This window comes from Aricia agestis, chromosome 4 (genome assembly GCF_905147365.1).
Source record: "Aricia agestis chromosome 4, ilAriAges1.1, whole genome shotgun sequence".
In the NCBI taxonomy this organism is placed as follows: Eukaryota; Metazoa; Arthropoda; class Insecta; order Lepidoptera; family Lycaenidae; genus Aricia; species Aricia agestis.
In genome coordinates this window covers 8,965,487-8,986,917 of record NC_056409.1, presented here as the reverse complement: position 1 = coordinate 8,986,917, position 21,431 = coordinate 8,965,487, and the positions used below count along the sequence as shown (strand labels likewise).

The window sequence follows — 21,431 nt, the reverse complement described above, 5'->3', positions numbered from 1 at the left end:
CGCGAGATGGCGCTCCGAGGCGCTCCGACTATAATAATATCCTTTATATACTCGTTTCTCAAAAACTTTAAGATCTATTTTATATCTACAATAAAATATATTTTGACGTTTACATTAAATGTTTATTTCACTGGTTTACGCGACCCAGTGCCCTCAATTTTGCATATTTTTCAGTGTTTTGGAAGGTTTAAAATTTTTGGAAGTTACATATTGACTTTTGATTACAATTTAAAATTGTGATTATTAACCCTCAAGTAACATCGTGATTTTTTGTTACATAACTAACATCGTGGGTTAAAATTTTACCCCACATAAAAACTTGAAAAAATTATATAATGGTTCAAAACCTACTAAATTTATGATCAATTTTCATTAGAATAGCACATTATAAATCTATAAATAAACAAAAAACAACATTTGTTTAAGAAAATAGCTTTGTTTTTCTAATAATGAAAAAAAAGTAACTTTTTAACGGTTTTTACATTTGGCTTGTAATCGCTCTTCTACAAAATTCTTAATTATAACAGTAAGAACGGTAAAGCTTGACTTTCTTAAATATATTTGAGTGGGCTAATGCAGGATAACTAATAAAAATTCAATTATAATTCTTGTAATGAAATAAATAGAAAAAAAAATGTCAACTACTTTTCTGCAACAAAAATGTTGCAAAATTTTCTCCAATAAAATAATCATTTTTTCCACACATTGAATCCTATGTAATTCTTCTAATTTTCATACTTTTATCACTTTCCAGCTCCGTTTCAGTGTCAGTTTCATGATTTCTGCGGTCATACGACGCGTCTTATAAATAACACTAAAATTGGCTAGAATCCTATAAATCTTGTTTTTCTTCAACAACTTCGTCTTCTAGAGAATGTTAGCAACTAATTTGTTAGATAAAAAATACTTATATGGCCTTAGTTATATAAATATACACAAAACGAATTTTTAGGATAGTAAAAAAACTACATACGTATTGAACATCGTGGGGTATATAAATATAACATTATGGGGTATATATATATATATATATATATATATATATATATATAAGTATAACATTAAAATATGCGCTATATTGAGAATACTTAAAAGGCGTTAAATGTATTTTCAATAGAAAAAATATAATTGCAGTTTTTATGCGAGTGGGGTAAAAATTTACCACACGATGTTACTTAAGGGTTAAGATATCATTTTTTCTGGGCTTTCATATTTTGGAGCCGATCCAAAAAGTGTTTTCAACTTTTAAACTCTGTCACCATCACGTCTAAATCGCGAATAAATTTTTGGACTTAAATTTTACAATACAAAGATTTTTTTCAAGCATAATTTGTTGATACATTGTACACAAATTAGTTACTGTAACAGTTCAAAATAAAATATGATTCAAACTACATATATAATATAGCTTATTAAATATAGTAAAAAATACTCCTTTTCGATTTGTAAGAACAAAAAATGATTTAAATGTAACATGATCCAGGTAATACTAATCATATTTTGATTTCTCTCTCATCATCAGCTTTATATCTTAAGCTGCCCTATGCTAGATATCAAGTCTTTCTTTTTTAACAGATTTTAACTTTACACAAACAATTTTATACGCGCTTTTGATAATAATTATAAATGAAGCACTGTAGAAACAAAATATTGACATCAGTTTATACAAAAACGTGTAAAACTATTTTACATTACTCTAATTTTTATACAGTAATCATTAATCACTCAATCAGTAGTATTATACAGGACTACTGTTGTTAGCCAGTACTGTCCAGCGCCAGAGACGCGATAGGAACGATAAGTACGTGCTATAATACAATGTGCAGTCGGCTACCAATTTAAATGACTCATAAACTACGGGAAAAATAACAACTTGGAACCACATAGAAAATATACTTAACGTTGAACCTTAAAATCGAACCCGCTCAACATTGCTATTTCATGTTATATTATGAATCTGGCCAGTGGCGGCCTTGAATACGTTTATTAATTATGTGATGCAAAAGTAGAAATGATAAACTTTAAAGTTGAATTTGCGCTTTTACTAAGATTATCTCTAATTTAAGCACAATAATCCAATTATTTTCCATGACTCGAGGCCCCTGCAAGAGCGAGGCCCCGGGCGATTGTCCCGTCCGCGGTTCACCACCCCCTAAGGCCGCCACTGAATATGGCCAATGTGTGCGTGCGCACGATCCGGGCGGTCTCGTATGAATACTGTCTAATATTATTCTTAGGCCCACTTGCGCAGATCTGGGTTAAAGTTAACCCTGGATTAAACGTTATCTCTTTCGTAAAATATATAAAGAATGTAAGAGATAACACACTATTTGACCCGGTATTACTTTAACCTGGATCTGTGCAAGTGGACCTTATTGTGTTGGTTCCTCCCGTTTTTTAAAGGCCATAAAACACTATTATAATCGTCAAATTATTTAAACAGGTATTGTTGCATTTGGGTTTTTTGTACATATTAAACAATAAACATTTTCTAGCTTAAATCAATTCGAAATAACTAAAGACATATTTGGCATAATTTTCACATAAATGCAATAATACCCTTACTTCCAATGGGCACAAAAATAAGTGTTTTTAAGTGCCAAATAATGACTTCGAAACAATTTTTCGTTTGGCACAAAAATATTGACAATAATGCTTTGTTCAAACCTACGCGACCACGCGATTGCGAAGCGCACATTTGACAACTTGACGCTCCCGCTTCGCAGTAGCGTGGTCGCGTAGGTTTGGCCTAAGCCTAATGGCTGGTTTACACGTGTTAAGTTGATAAGTATTTAACTAAATTTTAACTTAATTTTAAGTTACTTATTGCATGTAAACACACAATTTAGTAGCAAGTAGCAAGTTAAGTACTAAACAAGGAAATTGAAATTTTGACTATTTTCTGTTAAGTTGGCAGGTGGGGTTTGTCACTTGACACATTTCGGGCAGGCACTTCAAATTAAGTTAAAATTTAGTTACTACTTATCTACTTAAATACGTGTAAACCAGCCCTTATAGAGCTGCCTCTGGTTAAAATATTAATTAAAAGAAAAACGTGGCCGACTGACACACACCAGGCAAGCACTTACACTAAGTAATTATCGCAGTGGATTCTTATTTTGAAAAACATTTTACATAAAAGAGAGATATTTGTGATAACAACTTTTTATTATAGAGGAAATTTTAAAGTTAGGATTTTGCTCTTATTCATTTTCTTTGGTGTCTCGAGCCAGATCAGATTAGAGATAAACAAGATAATAAACAACAATTCAGATTATTTTTAACAGAGAGCTGTCATAATACTTAAAAAGAATGTTCAACAATTTTGAGAGAGGATTCATTTTAGATACCGTAATAATAATATATATTTCAAATCCACTGCGACTCACACAACCACTGATGACTTTAGATATTAAATACAAGGCAGTCATGTTATGTAGGCTTTGTGGTGATGACCATTAACCTGAAAAAAAAAACAATAATTACATTTTTACTATTATGGTTAAAGTGTGTGAGAGGGCGCGCAAAAGGTTAATAAATCAATTTACTGTGAAAGTGAAAAACTTTTTGGAAGACCTACGTTACAGATTTTTTAAAATTCCTTGTTTATAAATTATTATGAGTAATGAGTATCAAGATTGATTTACCTGTAATAGCATTACATCCATCCATTTTGTTCAAAGATGCTCGTTCTGCGCTGAAACAAAGGTGTCTCTCTATAGAAATCTATTTTATTCCTTCTATTAATTGAGATCTCTTTTTTGTTGATATTAATATTATTTATCATTGTTACTAAAAGTTTAGGTGAAATTGTTGGATGCTTAATCATTATTATGCCAAAAATTGATTGTTTCTTAATATTAAGTTAAGCAGGAATTATATTATGTATACTTACTAAAGTAAATAAAGATTCAGAGTAAAGTATTAAATAAATATTCAATTTTCTTAGAAATCTAAAGATACATTTTCATCCGACCGACCCATACCAGAAGAAATAATTTGTAGACTAGTTACAAACTATAACTATGGTGGTGATTAAAATTATAATTGTTTTGTTATCTAGAGTTTAACTAAACAGGTAGAAGTTGCAATCCAAAATCATTAGAAAGAAAATAAAATTTATAGCACCAAGACTAATTGCCTAACTTTAATAATAATTCTGGAAATGAATAAGATACAGATGGTGAGGTGAGCAAAAAATGTTACATGAAATGAAAAAAAGTCCATAAGTCCGGTTAATGAATGACTCAAAAGAGGGTATAGAGTACGTGAGCGGGAAACTAAGCGATTTCTGCTGGAACTTATTCAGGGTGATTAGGGACAAAACATACTAAAAGTCCTGACGTCTAGGAGGTGAGCTGGAAGCGACAAAGGTTACTTTTCTTTAGAATTTGGAAAAACTGTATAAAATCTAATTTATAGAGAATTTAATAATCTCTAATGTCGTCATAGAATATTTTTTGCTACAACGCATAGTTTACGCACGCGAAAAACCAAAAATTGAGACCTTTGCTGCCCTCTCCTCTCTCCGGCTCACCTCCTAGACGTCAGGACTTTTAGTATGTTTTGTTCATAACCACCCTGAATAAGTTCCTGCAGAAATTGCTTAGGTTTCAGCTCACGCATTCTACAACTACTTTGTTGACTGAGCTACATACCCCAAACCAAATTAACGCAAAAAACAATAAAAACTCAAAGGAAGTAAAGTTTGTAAAGCAAGCTCTGACTGAACTAAATATAAGACGCACTGCAAACTTAAAAAGGCATATTATATAGTGCAAGCACATGGTATAATATAATGTGCATTCATAATAGCCCTAATATTAGCTCCTCAACCAAACTTACAGTTTGTCTTTATCGCTATGAGGATTGAAAACCGGCTGATTGTATTTGGAAGACTCCTTCTTGGCTGACCAAAAAAAAATTAATTAAATATCTTATAATGTATGTAAATATAGTCAATATTCAATAGAAATATCTGTCTACCACTATGCGATGCACACCCCAATAAAGCAGTTATTTACAATGAAATAATGACGCTATTTAAATAGAATTAGTTTTTTTTATTTATGCTCTTTATTTACATTTTAAACCAAATATTGTTTTTTTAACGTAAGTATGTAATAAATATTTCAAATCCCAAACAGGTCGCAATTGTTTTAATAGAACTAAGCAAGAAAACTAATATATGATTTTATACTTGAAACCATTTGTTCTAATTCCCATGATTTTATACTTGAAACCATATTTTGTACCAATCCAATACTATTAAAATACAGGTAGGATAAAAGTAGGTGTGATTAGCATTTTATACTAAGGGCAGATTCACCACTAACTGATAAAGTGGCGAATAGGCTCTCCACAACGTTTTGACAGATTCTCCATAATTCATCTGTTAAGTTGTGGATTGCCTATTCGGCACTTATCGGGAAGTGGTGAAACAGGCCCTAAGACTTTTGAAGTCTTTTAATGTTACAGATATTTTCTAATGAGCGCCAAACTCAATTTCAATGAATAAAAAACCTTGTTTCACACCTATCTTTTATATTGCCATGCTTTCTCTTCAAAGTAAAAACTTAAATCCCATTTATGACCACATAAGTTTACTCACCATTATTGATAACACCCCCAAATGAGTTGCAATTTAGTTTCTGAGGCTTTTGTGAATTCTGAAAAAATATTTAAGAAAATAAGTGTTGTTCGGATGTTTCATAAAATTCTGTACATATTAATTATATAAATAATAGTTTGAAATATGAGTTGTGCTCTGTCAAAACCAAAATTTTAATGAGGTGTATGTATACAGTCTGCCTTATCAAACTGATATAAGTACAGTTTGATAAAGCAGATTGTATCATAAAGTTAATATACCTAACTGTTTCACACATTAAGTTAATATACCTAGCGGAATAGAGAAACAAAGACCTGAGCAAGCGAGATGTCACTATCAGTAACACTGCGTGGTAAAGAGACTTGTGATACATGACAGCAGCACTCTTTTTTTTACGTCCAGTTGGCACATGCCGCACGTTGACAATTTAATCTCATAGATTTCATATTCAATCATGCTTGTGTAAGTGTATACGTACACATATTTTTCACACGGATGAAAACCAATTTTGGTTTCGTTTGACAGCTCGAGATTGTTGCTCTATTCCGCTAGGTATATCAACTTTATGGATTGTATACAGGACGCAAGGCAAACTCTTCACAGACTTCCAAATAATATGATCAATCAACATCCACTTACCCCCATTTCTGTGATATTTCTCAACAAGGTCATCATGTCGTCGGGACCCTCCTCCATGTTTTGCTCTACCCTGTCAGATTTCTCTGTCCTACACTCCTTGTCCTTAGAACTAACACTTTTCGTTTGTTTAACACTGTTAACGTTTTTGTGATTTGTAGAGTCAACGACTTTGTCCTTTGAAGGCACTTTATCACTTTTATTATCACTCTTAGGTTCACTCGGGTCCGATTTGTCCTCGATCACTTCCACGTCACTACTGCTGTCGTCCACGGCGAGAGGCTCCTGAGGACAATCTGCCAGAGGATCCATATCTGATACTATTAACACTTCCTTCTTTTTACGCGCGTCGGGCGGCCTTTTATCGGGTTTCGCGAACGTTGGGGAATGTTTAGCCACCAAAACCGGCCGAGGTATATTGTTCTCTGCTATCCTCATACTCTCAATATGCTTTTGACTTATTTCCTCCATGTTCTTTGGACTCTGTGTCGATTCTTTTTTACTTTGATATCCAGTGTCGATGTGCAACGGAGTATCAACACTTTTTTCTTTAACATAATTTGTTTTATCTTTTTTCTGTTTATCCTTTTTATTTACCATTTCATTGAGTGCCGCCGGCGATTTAACTCTCAGTAGAGGTTCCTTATTTTTGTCGCTGCTGTTGTTTATTTTTTTCTCAGTTCTTACAGGGGTTATAGTTATACTGCCAATGTTATTGGGACGAATGTAGTCCTCTTTACCCTTATCGGCGGCGTCATTTTTCCTGTCGTCCATATTATCCGTACTCGATTCCTTATTTGGTAGGAAGGAATTTACGATGGTCGTAAATGTACCTGGATCATCAGATTTTCCCTTGTCCATAGGTTTTATGGTTGTGGTGACAGTAAGGGAACTCGGGAACTGTATAGGCTCAATAAATGGTTGCGGCGCAGATGTCGCAGGCAGTTGAGGAAAGGTAGCCGCTGCTGGCGCTCGTTGAAATTTAACGTCCGAAGCTTTTACCTCCTTGTTTAAGCTGAAACAATTAATGTTAATTTAAAATTTCTAATACAATATAAGTCTTAAATCCAGCACGATACGGATTATTCTGATAAATTCTATTTTATATCCAAAAAAGCTACTCACTCTGCTTGCTTCAGTAGCGTGGGCATTCGTACGAAGCCCGAGGGGAAAAGGGGCAGCGCTCGCGCGTGCAGCAACTTGGCGGCGTCTGTGGGCGACGCGGCAAGGTGCGCCAGGCGCGCCAGCAGCGAGCGACTCCGCGCGCACCACGGAAACCGCCTCTTGGGCAGCCGCTTGTCGATATGCGGACCGCCGCTCTCAGCCGTGTACTGAGCTAGCTTCTTCCTGCAATAGTAATAGTACAATTATAGTAGAAATAAATTGCGAATGTATTTTTAAAACCAATGTTGTCCTGATTGTCACCTTCGCATGTCGCATCCAGTAATAACCGATAATCTCATAGAGTTTTGGAATTTGAGTCAACAAAATTGTGACATCCGATCTACAAATAATAAAAACTAAGGAAAAGTACTCTGTCAAAAAACATGCTCTACAATACATACTTTACCACACCTTAGGTACACATTTCAATACATTTGCAATATTTCTTCTTCTTTTAAAAATGGCCGCCTCGGTGAGTTGCCAATTTAGGTGGCCTTGAGCGGTATTAGGCTGACGTTACATGACAGTTCGAAGGGAACCAAATTTAAAATGGTAATAGTATGGGAGTTAAGCTTAGGCCAAACCTACGCGACCAGGCGACTGAGAAGTGGAGCGTCAAGTTGTCAAATGTGTTTTTTGTATACTAAACACACATTTGACAACTTGACGCTCCGCTTCGCAGTCGCCTGGTCGCGTAGGTTTGGCCTAAGCTTAAAAGATTTCTTAGTTTTTGTTATTCGTAGCATCCAATATAGTTTTTTACTGATTTAAAATATTTATACAATTTAATATAACATTGCCATGGCACACATTAATATCTATAATATACTTAATAAAATAAAATATAAAATTAGGTTACCTCTCTTCCTGTACTCGTTCACACTCTGCATTGTAAGCAGACATCATAGATGGCTTTCTCTCGTCTATTAATTCTTTTAACCTGAAATTGAACAAAAATAACAAAACATTACTTCACCAACATTAAAAATTAATCGATGTATTACATTAAAGTAGTATGTTTTGGTTACACTTTTAAAAAGTATGTTTGGTACTTACTTTTTCAGTGTTTCAACAATCTTTGATTCCTTTTCCTCCGGTGACATTTGACTGACGTCCAAATCTTTGAGCTTATCTTCTGCTTTCCGTTTACTCGTTGTCGTCGTTTTGGTTGCAGTTGTAGTTGCGGGTACAGATTTAGTAACAATAGTAGAAGTATTGGGTTTACTGATAGTAGGGGCAGAGGCTGCTTTATTCAAAGTAACTGGGGCACTTTTACATGTTGGTACTGATGAGTTAGGTACAGTTTCTGTTGTTGTAATAGTTGCCGCCGTTATAACTGACGTACTTGCAGTGACGACTTGGGATGAATTTGAAGTCACAGATGAAGTTTTAGCTGCAGAAAAGTACATTATTATTTATTAATAAGATAGACAAGAATGTTAACCCGTCGATCGTGGGAAAACGAGACACAATAGATATTCTATTGTGTCTCGTTCACCGGTGAGCATATGGGGCTTGATGAATTAAGGTTATTGAAATGAATTATAAATAGTTTATGCGATTATTATTATAGATAAGTGTACCTAAAAATTGATAGGAGATAGTAAAAAGTAATCACAAAACATCTTAATGACTCAATATCAAAGAGACAAAGCTTGTAATCTGACACTTTATCTGTAGATGACGGGCGTTATAATAAAGCAGTAACTTGTGCGCTAACCATCAAGAGCACGTGACCGCTGCAGCAGGCGCGCTCGGGACACATGCAACATCTTCGACGCTCGGCCCCAAGCGACGCGCTTCACTCGCTTGTCAGCATTCGCCTTATTTAGCACACGATGTAACCTGCATACAACAAATTCAATTTCAATTAATTTTAGCCTAAATGTTAACAAAAAATTCTAACGATTCTAATGAGCCAATGTATTCATTTTAAAATTATCTTTTATTGTGTTGATAGCGTTATAGTCACCCATATTGTTCTTTAGATTGTGTTTGTCCTGTTTGGATGAAATGACGCGGAGTATAATAATAGGCGTCATCAAAATATTTCCATGTTGGGTCAAAAGAAAATCATCCATTTCATTTCAAATTAAGTTGTAACATTGTGCATATAGATATTTTGAATACAATAATGCCGTTGGAACTCATCATGTCTATGAATGTAACTAAGTTATGCAAATAATTCTAAAGTTTATATTGTTGTATTTTGCATCTAATTACCTTAATGCATACTGGTCTATGATTGAGTCTGCTTCTTTTGTGTCTTTCACTCGCACATTTTGTGCCTCAATCTCCTCCAACAACTGACTTATTGGAGGTGGCAGTTTTATTTCAACCTTTGCTTCTGTATCCCTGTAAAATTCAAAATATTATGTAAAACAGATTAATAGTATTTTCTTGCAACAAATTGCTATGCCTATTATGAAGCTAAATAATTATTATACCTTGAGCTGTCAGAAGTAATAGGATTTTCTGAACTAGGCGCCGGTTTTGACGTTAAGGAGTCTGACTGTGATGTCCTCGAGTCTGCACTTTCAGCATCTCCAAGAGCATTGTCTGCAAACAGTGTTAGCATAGTAGTTACTTGTAAGTTGTATGAGTATATAAATAACAATAAACTTTTTTTATATTATTATAATTATTAATTATAAAATAATTAAAAATCACAATATGTTTAATGTAATACTCAGGGTGTACTTATAAAAAGGTAAATACCATCTGATGTCTGCTTTCCAGAATTGGCAGCAGAAGAATCTGTCCGTCGAACCTTTTTGGCTTTTTTCTTATCAACATCCTTGTTTTTCTGAAGCAAAAAATAGTTATTTTTTTTTAGTTAGTTATCTTTATCTGGTTTTCCATAACTTGTGGCAGTATGAAAATGGTTCGTAATATTGTAATCCATACCTTCTTCCGATGTTCTATTTTATGTGAGTCAACATCTCCATTGGCGATAGCCTTTGTATCCTTCGCCTCCTGACTGTCAGATTCCGAAGAACTGTCTGATGACGCATCATCGCTGCTGCTGGAAGATATTCGCCTCTGCCAAGAAAAGATTTTTTTATAATAGTATGTAATGACAAAAAATATATTTTGTAAAGTAATAACAATACCTTATTGCGAACATGGTTTCTGTTAGGTTCACCGTCAGATGTGGCAGTTACATTTTCTGGTACAGTCTTAAATTCAAGAGATCCGCAGTTGATGTAGAACCCACCATATAGAGTATCACATTCAGGTGGAATCATCTCATCATACTGAAAATAATGACTTTCTTTATTTCTATATTAATGATTTCGTCCAGGGGTACGATAGACTCGATCGAAACCATAAATGAATAGAGAATAAAAAAATATTGATTTCGAGTCGACAACATATATCCGCAAAATTCGGATTTTGGAGAATTTCGTTAAATTCTAATGACACTGACAAACAAACTTCACGCGCTATCTTGCTGTAAACTGACACATGCCATTGCTCATTTTCTACCTGCCGGCAGTCATGGCGCACCATAGCGCACCCTTTTTTTGTTGCTTTTGTTTGTTATCACTTATCAGCGTCTCAACAATTAGCAATTAATGTGTTTTTGACATCTAGGGAATTTTAATTCTCAATATGTATGTAACATACAATTTTGAAGTTGGTTTATCTTTTTATAATAGTATTGGAACGAAGTTCCTTATGGCGCGTTCGGCGTAAAGAGGGCTAGACAGAAGGATATTTGACCTCGACACTTTTTTATTAGTACCTGCATGGTAGGGGCAGAGGGCGTTGATAGTATTCCTGTGCGTCAACTAGATGGCGTTTTTTGAGACTAAACAGCGACGCGTTGTCCTGGGCGTCAATAGATGGTGTTTTTTTAATAATATTTTTGAGTGTATATGTCATACAGGTTTTTTGAACATAAGAAATACTTAATTTCAATCCATTCGGGTGTCCCTTGGCACCTCTCAAGTTTTTTTTAATTTCAAAGATAAAACCGATTTCAAAATTCAGACGCTGATATTATAAACTAATATACGAAAACGAGGCAATTCTGGAAATTTTACATACATACGGTTCGAAATTCGAATTGACAACCCTTTTCCTAAGTCGGTTAAAAATACTATACCTACCTACTATTATTGTTTTTATTAAAATTAGTAAGTAGGTACTTACCTACCTGTCAATGTAGAGAAAAAGACTAATGCAAGATAAATTATTAACCTTAGATAATGTTGATTTGAAATAAAAATGTTTAAGCAGGTACCTATGTAAAACTTTTGCAGTTTTATTTACTATTTTTAAATATAATTAACTAAGCTATACGAATCTTTACGAGTCTTGCTTTCCTTTAATATTTCTTGAGAAAAAAAGACTACACAAATATTTACTTACTTACATTTTGTACATAGATGTGTATTGAGTTACAAGTTTACCCGAGCGAAGCCGGGTTTTCATCTAGTAAGAATATAATATAATAAATAACTCTATAAATAAAAAACACCTTGCAAAGCGCCAAGTATGCACTATGCACATAAAACCTTGTACTTAGAAGTAAATACTTACACCATCTGTGTTATCAATAAATGAGTCGTTTTCATCATAACCAGCACCAATGTCTGCAAACTCATCATATTTGGACCTGCCTTTTCTTCCATAGGTGCTTTTTCCTCCCTATGAAGTAAAATCAAATTATATGAATTTATATTTAAAGCTATTTAATTAAATTATGTATGCATTATGGTAATAAATTGTAGCTTACATATTTTTGTTCAAATTTCCTGGCAACTCTCTCAACGTCATCATCATTGTCTGAAAATGGGTCCAGCCCTTCAGTTTTACCATTCTCCGTACGCTTCTTTCTCTGAAATGGAAAATATGTAGGTACAACTTTTTTGGTTCCTTTTTTTCATAAAAGTATAGGTTTATACCAAAGCCGGGGCGGGTCGCTAGTTTACACACACATATAACTAAGCTGGCAAACAAGAGTATGGTCCACCTGATGAAAAGTGGTTACCATTTGCCTATGCGGCATCTGCAACACCTGGGGTGCTACAGGTGTGTTGCCGCTTTAAGTGGTGTAATGAGGGACGAGGGATGTAGGGTTCGGTGAGTTAGGCCCTGTCACTCACCGAACGAAACATAAAAGTGATAAAGTTATTATTCAAACAGAAATAGAAAGGAATAAGTATTTAAAAATAAAGTTTTTTTTTTAATTTTCACTTTTCCTGAGCATGTAATGTCAAAAACGGATGAGAATTTGGAAAAACTGTATAGAATTTAATTTAAGAAGCTTTAATTTTATCAAGTATAGAATATTTTTTGCTGTCCTATGCATAGTTTTTTAGTTATGTCGCCCCAAAGGTGAGCCAAAGGGAGGGCCCTTTGGCTCACCTCCTAGACGTCAGGACTTTTAGTATGTTTTGTCCCCTGAATAAGTTCCTACAGAAATCGCTTCGGTTCCCGCTAATGCACTCTACACCGTACCCTCCTTTGAGTCAATCACCAGACTATAATGTCATACTAGAAACTGATTCACAGCTTGGCTATTACTTCAAAATTTGTTTATTCCAACTTTGGTGCAAATCTGTACCATCCTCATTCATTTATCTGCCTTAAGATACGCGAAAAATAATTTTGACAAGAAAAATTCAATTATTTCTGATGAAACAAAAGCTTTCACAAAAACAAAAAAAACTAGATCAAAATCGATCCACCCGTTTGGATGCTACGATGCCACAGATAGACAGACAGACAGACAGACAGACAGACAGACAGACAGACAGACAGACCGACAGACACGTCAAACTTATAACACCCCTCTTTTTTGTCGGGGGTTAAAAATAGGGCAACTCTATGTCCGCAGGACATTTTACATACAATAATCAATAATTACTTACTACTGCAATTGCTAAAATATAACAGTTCTAAATGTGTTTAATTTATACTCCAAATTAACATATTAAAAGTGACATTATATTATATTGCTAAAATTTGTTTTATGGGTCCCAAATGTCAGTCCCAAGGCATGTCCGACCTACGAAATTTTGTGTTTAGGAATCCATATACAAAAAAGTATTGTTTATACTTATTTCTATAAATATTTTTTAAAATGTTTAAGTACACGCAAATTATAGTGTTATCGTACGGGAGTTCCAAAAAAACGATTTAATTTAAAACATTTATTAATTCATCAAGCCCCATACGGTCATCTATTCTGTACTTATAAAAAGATCTGAGACCCTGAGACCCTGAGACCCTGATCGATGTAAGATCTAAAGTGAGCTAACTAACTACCAAAATGAGGCCCCACGGAGTTGGGACCACCTCGATGATGCGGCGGCAGCATTTTCGGTATTCCTTGCCTTTCGCAATTTTATTAAGAAACTTCTTGAGTGGTCTTATCTATATTATATAGTCTGAGAGACGGCATCACTTGAAGTATGCTTCAAGTTTATTATAGTCCAAGAGATGTTTGACTATAGCTGACTGAGGATGATGATGTCCTTTTAATGGTGTTCGGCAAATCTGTGCTAAGTCCAGTTTTCATAGAGGGTGCATAATATGTAACACGCAGCTAATTAAGTTACTATTTTAACAATAATTAATTTTTCTCTGAGTTTAGTGTCCTCAACTTTTTTCGCCAGGCCCTAGCCACTTACGAATTTTAAAATTTCGCGACATTCATTTGAATTAATGTTGAATATTATTTGTGAATTTTAAAGTATTACATGAAGTTATTCGCTGACAACACTCGTTTTGCAGCGGTTACTTTATAAATCAGTGCAAACATGGAAGTTTGTGGGCCATCATGTGGTAGTTCCAGTCACTTGTTCATTCCCTAAATAAGTAATTAAAAACAGTTAATTGATATTAAATTCTTAAGAATTAATAAATATTTAGAAGTAATACATCGGCTTTGTTCGCAATATCATATTAGACTGCTTAATATTGTTGGCAATAGGATTTTAAGTTTGATTTTATTCCAAATCATCAGTCCCTAGACCATCAGGCCCTAGCTTTTAAAGAAGCTAGGGACTGACGTTTAATATGATAATATCAGTACTATAACGAAATATAGTATATTATATCCTTCTCAACTGAAAAAATAGAATAGCCTGAAGAAAAACAATTATGGAAAATATATCAATAGCTAAAACTCATCAAAAGAAGTTAAAAAACTCAACAAAAGAAGTTTAACTTCTTTTGTTGAGTTTTTTAACTTCTTTTTTAATTTCAAACAGCTTTGGTCTGCATGCAATATAAACTTTGACAAAGAAAAAAAAAATTGTCCAGATGGTTCAGACATTTTTATGTTCCCAGATCAACAAATAGCAGTCCCTAATTATTAAAGTTGTCAGTCCCTAGATGCCAAAATTTGCAAAACTCTAAAAATCTCCTAAAATAAGGCATAAATTGACTGGCCGTTTTAGACAAGACACAATTGATCACCTATCATGTACACTAACAGGGAATTTAATAACAAATTAAATATGATGAAGACAAAAATATGCTTTCATAAGTTGTCCTATTTTTGTGAAAGTACCATTATATATTTTTATTATCGTAAATACACCATGCCATGAAAGCCATGCTTCGGCACGAATGGGCCAGCTCGAGCGGAGAAACACCACGTTCTCACAGAAAATCGGCGTGAAACAGCGCTTGCGCCCCCCTACCTTATTCTCTTCCCTACCCTCCCCTTCCCATCCCAACCCTCTCCTATTACTTTACTCCCTTTTAAAAGGCCGGCAACGCACCTGCAGCTCTTCTGATGCTGCGAGTGTCCATGGGCGACGGAAGTTGCTTTCCATCAGGTGACCCGTTTGCTCGTTTGCCCCCTTATTTCATAAAAAAAAATTATGTAAGTATTTTACGATAACAAAAGTATAAACCTTTATAAAATGTACTCAAAATTAATATTTTTATTCCTCTTTCAAGTTCAATAATAACATGCGATAAACAAACTCACGAAAACGAATACAATTCCGTAACGCGAGATGTCAAATTTACGAAAAAAATACGCCAGTCGCCAGACATCGAAACAACCTAAAAGCTGCCGAGCCGTCCGTGAAAGGCAAACGCAAAATACTTTAGCGCAAGAAAATGCCCGTATAGGTATCGTACCTATATAATGTACAAAAGTTAAGTTTCGCTCACAAGTACACCTACACGTCCTTACCTATATACCATTCACACACACTACACAAACAAGTATAAAATGTCACACACACTTATTACACTATGTATATGTTATAACCTAACCCCGTTTATAATTTACAAAATCGATTTATCGTCAAGTCAGAAACACGTTATTTATGAGTCAAGAATGTTACAAAAATGTCATAAGAACGCGCGATTAATCGAGACATTAGCACAACACAAATAAACATATTATGTGTTATAATTCCATTCATTAATATTTTGCACGTAGTATACTGCAAAAATATAATCCCTATATTTTATCAACGCAACTCGTAGACGAACACACAAGCAGAACACACACACACGAACATAACGCGTAATCATCTGACAGCTAAATACTATCAAAATATCATAATAATAGCAACTTTCTATAATATAATTATATCATTTTCACAATAAAAATAATCATAGCAAGTAACCTAAAATAGCCCTTCTGTGGAATACAAACAACACTACATAGGCGGGTTAACCTAGGTCATCCGTCCACTACTTTCGCTCCTTATGCTATCAGTGTAAATTATCAATACGTAAGCGATTGTTTGTGCATGGTACCTAGTTGTTAATATAATAAAATATATAATGGTTTCTAAGAAAATAATAAGTGCTCTATATTATACATGCACAATAACATTGCACTTATTTTGCCCTAGGATGACGATCGTTCGTCTTAAATTATTGCAAACATGGCGACCGATATCTGGGCTTCCCGCACAATCCGTAAACGCAAAATCATGTAACAAACCTAATGCAAACCTATGTAACGTAAGCAAAAAATATCCTAAGTGCTCAAGATGAGTTCAGATTAAAACAACTTTTAAGGTCATAGACGCCCTATTTATTTGGAATTTTATGATTTCCTTATGTACTTAACAATGCAAGGAGCTGAAAAACCGCTATGGTTGCGTAAATTACTATGATTTTCTGTTATAACTTACCGCTGTTGCTATGACTAGTTCCTTGTAATTCAGTTCTGGATATTTACTTTCGTTGCTTTCATCCAAGTTTATTGTTAATCTCACTGTTTTATTCACATTATTCTTCACATTTTTTGTAGCACCCACTGTTATAAGAGTAGCACGTTTAGGGTCCGACATTTTCCACCAAATTCAAATATAGAATGATTTTTTTCAAAGCATGACACGGCCTGCATTTTCAAACTGTGTACCACATTGCCACCATGTTGGAATTTGTTGTTTGGGTGGTCAGCGCTACGGATTTTCACGGTACTAAAATAATTGTTTATCAAATAAGACACAAGATGGCGCAGTAATCGATTAAAAATTATATTTAGAATTTTTATTAATTATTGCTTATCTTAGATAAATTTATGTACATTATAATGAATAAATAAAACATCACTTTCTCATCATATTTTGTTTATCGAAATATTATAGCAAATCGTAATTTTCAGGATAAAAGAGTCGAAATTAGATTTTGTTAAAAACATAATAACTACTGCCATCTATTATTCAACCACGTATTCATATTATCAACTGACGTTCATATTGCTTCTAAAAAAATTTGAGAGATGGCGCTTGTTAGTTGATCTGCTTTACCCATGGGCCATGACTAATTCAAATTTCAAAATTAAAACCGAAGAGGAAAACATTCAAACTTTCAAGACAAGGTCGATATTTTAAAAGTAATATTTTAGAAATTAGATTTATGTCGGTTTTAAAATCAATACAAGAAACGTAGTACCTATACCTACGTCCGTCGTCCACAACTTTCGCTCAGTAAAAATCATTGGCCCCTGACACACTACGACTTTTATCAGCGATGCAGTCGCGATGCAGCCTGCAGGGGCCGTTACGAAACCATTTTGAGACTCAAACAATCAAACGAGAATGCCGCGTTCTGCTCTAACAAACGAGAAGTGACGTTGTTAGAGCAGGACGCGGCGTTCTCGTTCGTTTGAGTCTCAAAACAGTTCCGTAGTAGGCCTCCAGCATCGATGCACTTGCAAATGGTCACGGAGCTAATATAGAGAAATGGTCCACCTTTACACACTTGCGCTACTTTAAGTACAGTCAGTCAATACAGTCGCGATGCTGTCGCGATACAGTAGCGATGCTGTCGCGATGCAATTGCGGTGCAGCATCGATGCTGTATTGAATAATTAGCATCGCGACTGTATCGATGCTATCGTGAGCCACGACTAGGGTTGCCAGATGTTCGGTATTTAAGCGTACAGTTCGGTATTTTCGATTCTTGTCCGGTAAAAAATAAACGGTCATACCGGACAGAACAATGTCCGGTCCGGTATTTTGAGGAACGTCGGTGTTACTAGTTTTAGGTGATTTTGATTTTTTTAGAAGCTCCTACCTTTAAGTATTTCGATATGTAAGTTATTGTATATGGCGACCACAATAATTTTATAATACTATTGAACTAATATTGAACTAATGGAATAAGTTAAAAAGAACGCCGAAAACATTATATTATTCTGATATTATTGAAACAAAATCGAATTTTCGACGAAACAGATTCCGTTGTGCGACTAAATGTAAAATATAATTTAATACAAAAAAATACAGCAAAAAATGGATTTCTTCGTTTATTTAATCTAGTGAAATGCATATTTAATTGTTTATTAAAAAAATATAGATATTAATTTCAAGGATCAACAAGTGTAGCAATTATTTTTAATCCATAGTGTGACTATGTGACCTACCCACTAGTGTATTTTTCATTTTTTTACATGAGTAAGTAATATTTAACATAATATTTAAAGAAGTTTTTATAACACAAAAACCTTTTATTTAAGTAAACATTTTTCTTGTCGCACTACTTATAAAAGTAAAAAATTCTTTGATTTCATAGATTTAACCTCATTAATTAGAGGGACGAACATCTCATAATCATAAAGATGTGTTCACATGTCTACGAATTCCTAAGTTATTATTAGACATCGGATTATATTATGCACGAACAAAGTGCCGAAATATACATGCAAATATGCACTAGAAGTGGTCGAAATATGCACAAAATATGCACAATCAAATGTCACTTAATTTTAAGATAGTGTATGTGTAGTAATAAATTTTAGGATAGTGACATTAATAAAAGCGCCAATTTTTATAATTTCATAAAATTCAGGATTTTTAATTTCTTGAAATACAGACTTTTTAGTTTTTATTTATTTATTATACGCCGATTGCCATCTTAATGCCCATGGAATACCGAAATATGCACTATCAACGAAAAATTGCCAAAATATGCACTATCGCCTAAAAAGTGACATTATATATGCAAGTATGCAAATGCATATAATCCGATGTCTGTTATTATAAATCTAAATATATCAATGACACAAAATGATTTTCAACTTTACTGATAGAAAAGTAGTGGAAATAAAATCAAAATTATTTAAAAAATAAAACTTTTAGGTACTTACTTAAATTTTAAATAGTATATTTGTTATCAAGTAAAGGCGACGCCTTGATAATTTGGCTGTAGCGATATCGATTTTTCAATGACTAAAGCTAAGAAATTAAAGTTCATTGTCAGTATTTATCATGTCTTTGTCTTTGATTTACCCATAACTTAACACGATTGGTCAACTTTTATAACACAGAATAATCAATCAAATAGACCTGTGTAAAAAAAGGGATTCCTATTTTTCCAACAGAGGAGAGTGATTTAAGCTTCCAAAAATGTACATAGATTGGTTCAAGCATACACTTTAATTTGCCCATAGCTTATATGAAATGTATTTATGGTTTTTAAATTACGCGACAAAACTATTTTGTCGCTTACGCCCTTTCCATTTTTTGCTGTTTCATTGCTTGTTTTCTGTGAGAGGCCGGGCCGGCCTTTCATAGAAAACTAGCAATCTAAAACATATTATCCAAAACGGGTTTTTACTTTAACGCGGCGTAACCTTAACACATAAGTAATAAAAAATATATTTGTACGTTAATCGTACCAGTTTAAAAATCTCCAATTTTCTTAATAAAATCTGTGAATAAAAAAATAATTTATTTAAAATGTGAACTAAGCCTTCCGCCTGTTGTGACTTGTCCGTTCCATTATATGTGACCATACGAAAAGTCACAAATCGGAAGTCACGTAATATTACTTTCTTTTACTTTTAAAGTGTTTGTAAATAACCGATAGGTAATAGTTATCACAATTTCTTTTTTTATACTAAATACTAAGCTAATTTTGCAACGTGTCAACAGTAAAAACAGTTGGAGAAAGTATAATAATGCTTACAATATATGGTCACTTATCTGAACAAATAAACCGTTCCTGAAGAACCGTCCAACCTGCGTCCGCGTCTTGTAGCAGATTTTAACTACTAACTTCAAATTGGAGTTTCTCGATGTACAATGAAATATAGTGCTATCATTTAGTGCCGAAAATATTTTTGTAGTATGTTTATAAAACTAAAAAAAAACGGTCACTATACAGAACATTACGGTCGGGTTGTTTTTTCATGATTATAATTTTAATTAATTTGTAGTTAAATTATGTTAGATTTTTCAATAACAAGACATTCAATTGATACATTAAATATTTAGGAATCTAAAATATGTTTTTTAAGCAACTTACTTTAAGAAAAAAAAATAGTTATTAAAGATTTTGTTACAACTTCTGGGAAGGGGACAGGTGAATTTAATAGTTCTCGGTACTTAAAAACCCTTATAAATCTCATAGTAAATAAAAATTTATACAAACGTGAATGTATTTTAATAAAAGAAAACTTGTTTTTGCTCCTACATTAAAATTACAAAATGTTAGTATGTAACTTTTTACAAATAATCTGTAGCGAAGTCAAGGGACAAGGTAAAAACCAGGGGTACACATTTTTTTGAAAATGCCCCAAAATCTTAATGCGGTTTACAGACTACATCTACTTGCCAATTTTCAATAGTATATCTCTTATAGTTTCGGAGAAAAGTTGCTGTGACATACGGACGGACAGACAGACAGACAGACATGAAGAATCTATAAGGGTTCCATTTTTTGCCATTTGGCTACGGAACCCTAAAAATGGATTTTCAATTGTGTTAGTAACGCTAAAACTCGAAAACGGCTGAATGGATTGGGCTAATTTTAGTCTTAAAGTATTCGTAGAAGTCCAGGGAAGGTTTTAAAGTGACACGAAGTTCACCGGGACAGCTAGTTACTTTTAAAAAAGAAACGTAAACGTAAACAGAGGAAGTATTCATGGGTCCACCCATAATCCATATTTACGTGAGGCGTGACGTGAGTGAAGTAATGACGGCAAGTCATGCCCCCACTACCCCGCGTCTGCTATAGGCTAGATGACTATTTTTTTTTCTTATTGGTAATTGAAAGACCCTTAAAAATAGAAACATCGCTGAAAGAATGACTCTGATAGCTTAAAAATTCACCAAGATATGACAATTCAAACATCTCATAAAATAGACCTGTCCGAAACGCTCCATACAAAGTGCTACGAAAGACTGACGTCACTTTTTCGTAGTTTGTACGCATCGGGTGACAACTTTGTTCGATGGGTATATCAAATATTGCGTATATGAAAGTGGTTTCATAACAAAAGTTTCTTTTAATTGCTTAAGTTATCGATTGGTATACAAATATTAAGAAATTTAATTGAAAAAAAAATCGACTTGATTATCTAACTTTGAAGGGGCATAGCAAAAAAATAAAAATGTTATCGAGCTGTAATTTTGGGAACACTTATTTTTCACCGTGATTTCTTTATTTTATTAACAAAATTCGCTAATCTTTGACCTTGTCATCATCCCTATTCTGCATCGATGCTAACGCGCGTCTGCATCGATGCTGTCGCGCGTGAGTATCTATCGCAGCCAACTGGTTAAAATAGTCGTTCAATCAA

The 21,431-nt window shown here is 33.9% G+C and overlaps 1 protein-coding gene across 5 annotated transcripts; it reads right to left on the bottom strand.

Annotated features, from left to right (window-relative positions):
• Positions 1-3,004: 3,004 nt before the first annotated feature.
• On the bottom strand, positions 3,005-16,754 carry LOC121726691 (yemanuclein). Of its 5 annotated transcripts, none has more exons than XM_042114170.1 (17): positions 16,534-16,754; positions 12,156-12,257; positions 11,960-12,067; positions 10,525-10,668; positions 10,319-10,453; positions 10,130-10,217; positions 9,859-9,970; positions 9,635-9,766; positions 9,132-9,256; positions 8,468-8,804; positions 8,271-8,351; positions 7,373-7,594; positions 6,251-7,262; positions 5,612-5,669; positions 4,846-4,909; positions 3,648-3,697; positions 3,005-3,463 (listed from the first exon to the last, which is right to left on the bottom strand). In XM_042114170.1, the coding sequence occupies exons 1-17, from the start codon at positions 16,690-16,692 to the stop codon at positions 3,459-3,461; spliced, it is 2,934 nt and encodes a 977-aa protein (XP_041970104.1). In that variant the 5' UTR covers positions 16,693-16,754; the 3' UTR covers positions 3,005-3,458. The 5 variants fall into 5 exon arrangements, with proteins under 5 accessions (XP_041970104.1, XP_041970105.1, XP_041970107.1 ...); XM_042114171.1 differs by having other exon boundaries at positions 3,648-3,692; XM_042114173.1 differs by lacking the exon at positions 4,846-4,909.
• Positions 16,755-21,431: the final 4,677 nt, after the last annotated feature.

Excerpts from the sequence above, each read along its gene's own strand:
- LOC121726691 (XM_042114170.1), bottom strand. The coding sequence starts at position 16,692 with ATGTCGGACCCTAAACGTGCTACTCTTATAACAGTGGGTGCTACAAAA. Across the intron at positions 12,258-16,533 it reads AACTAGTCATAGCAACAGCG|AGAAAGAAGCGTACGGAGAA; the intron begins GTAAGTTATAAC and ends TTTCCATTTCAG. Across the intron at positions 4,910-5,611 it reads TGGGGGTGTTATCAATAATG|CCAAGAAGGAGTCTTCCAAA; the intron begins GTGAGTAAACTT and ends TTTTTTGGTCAG.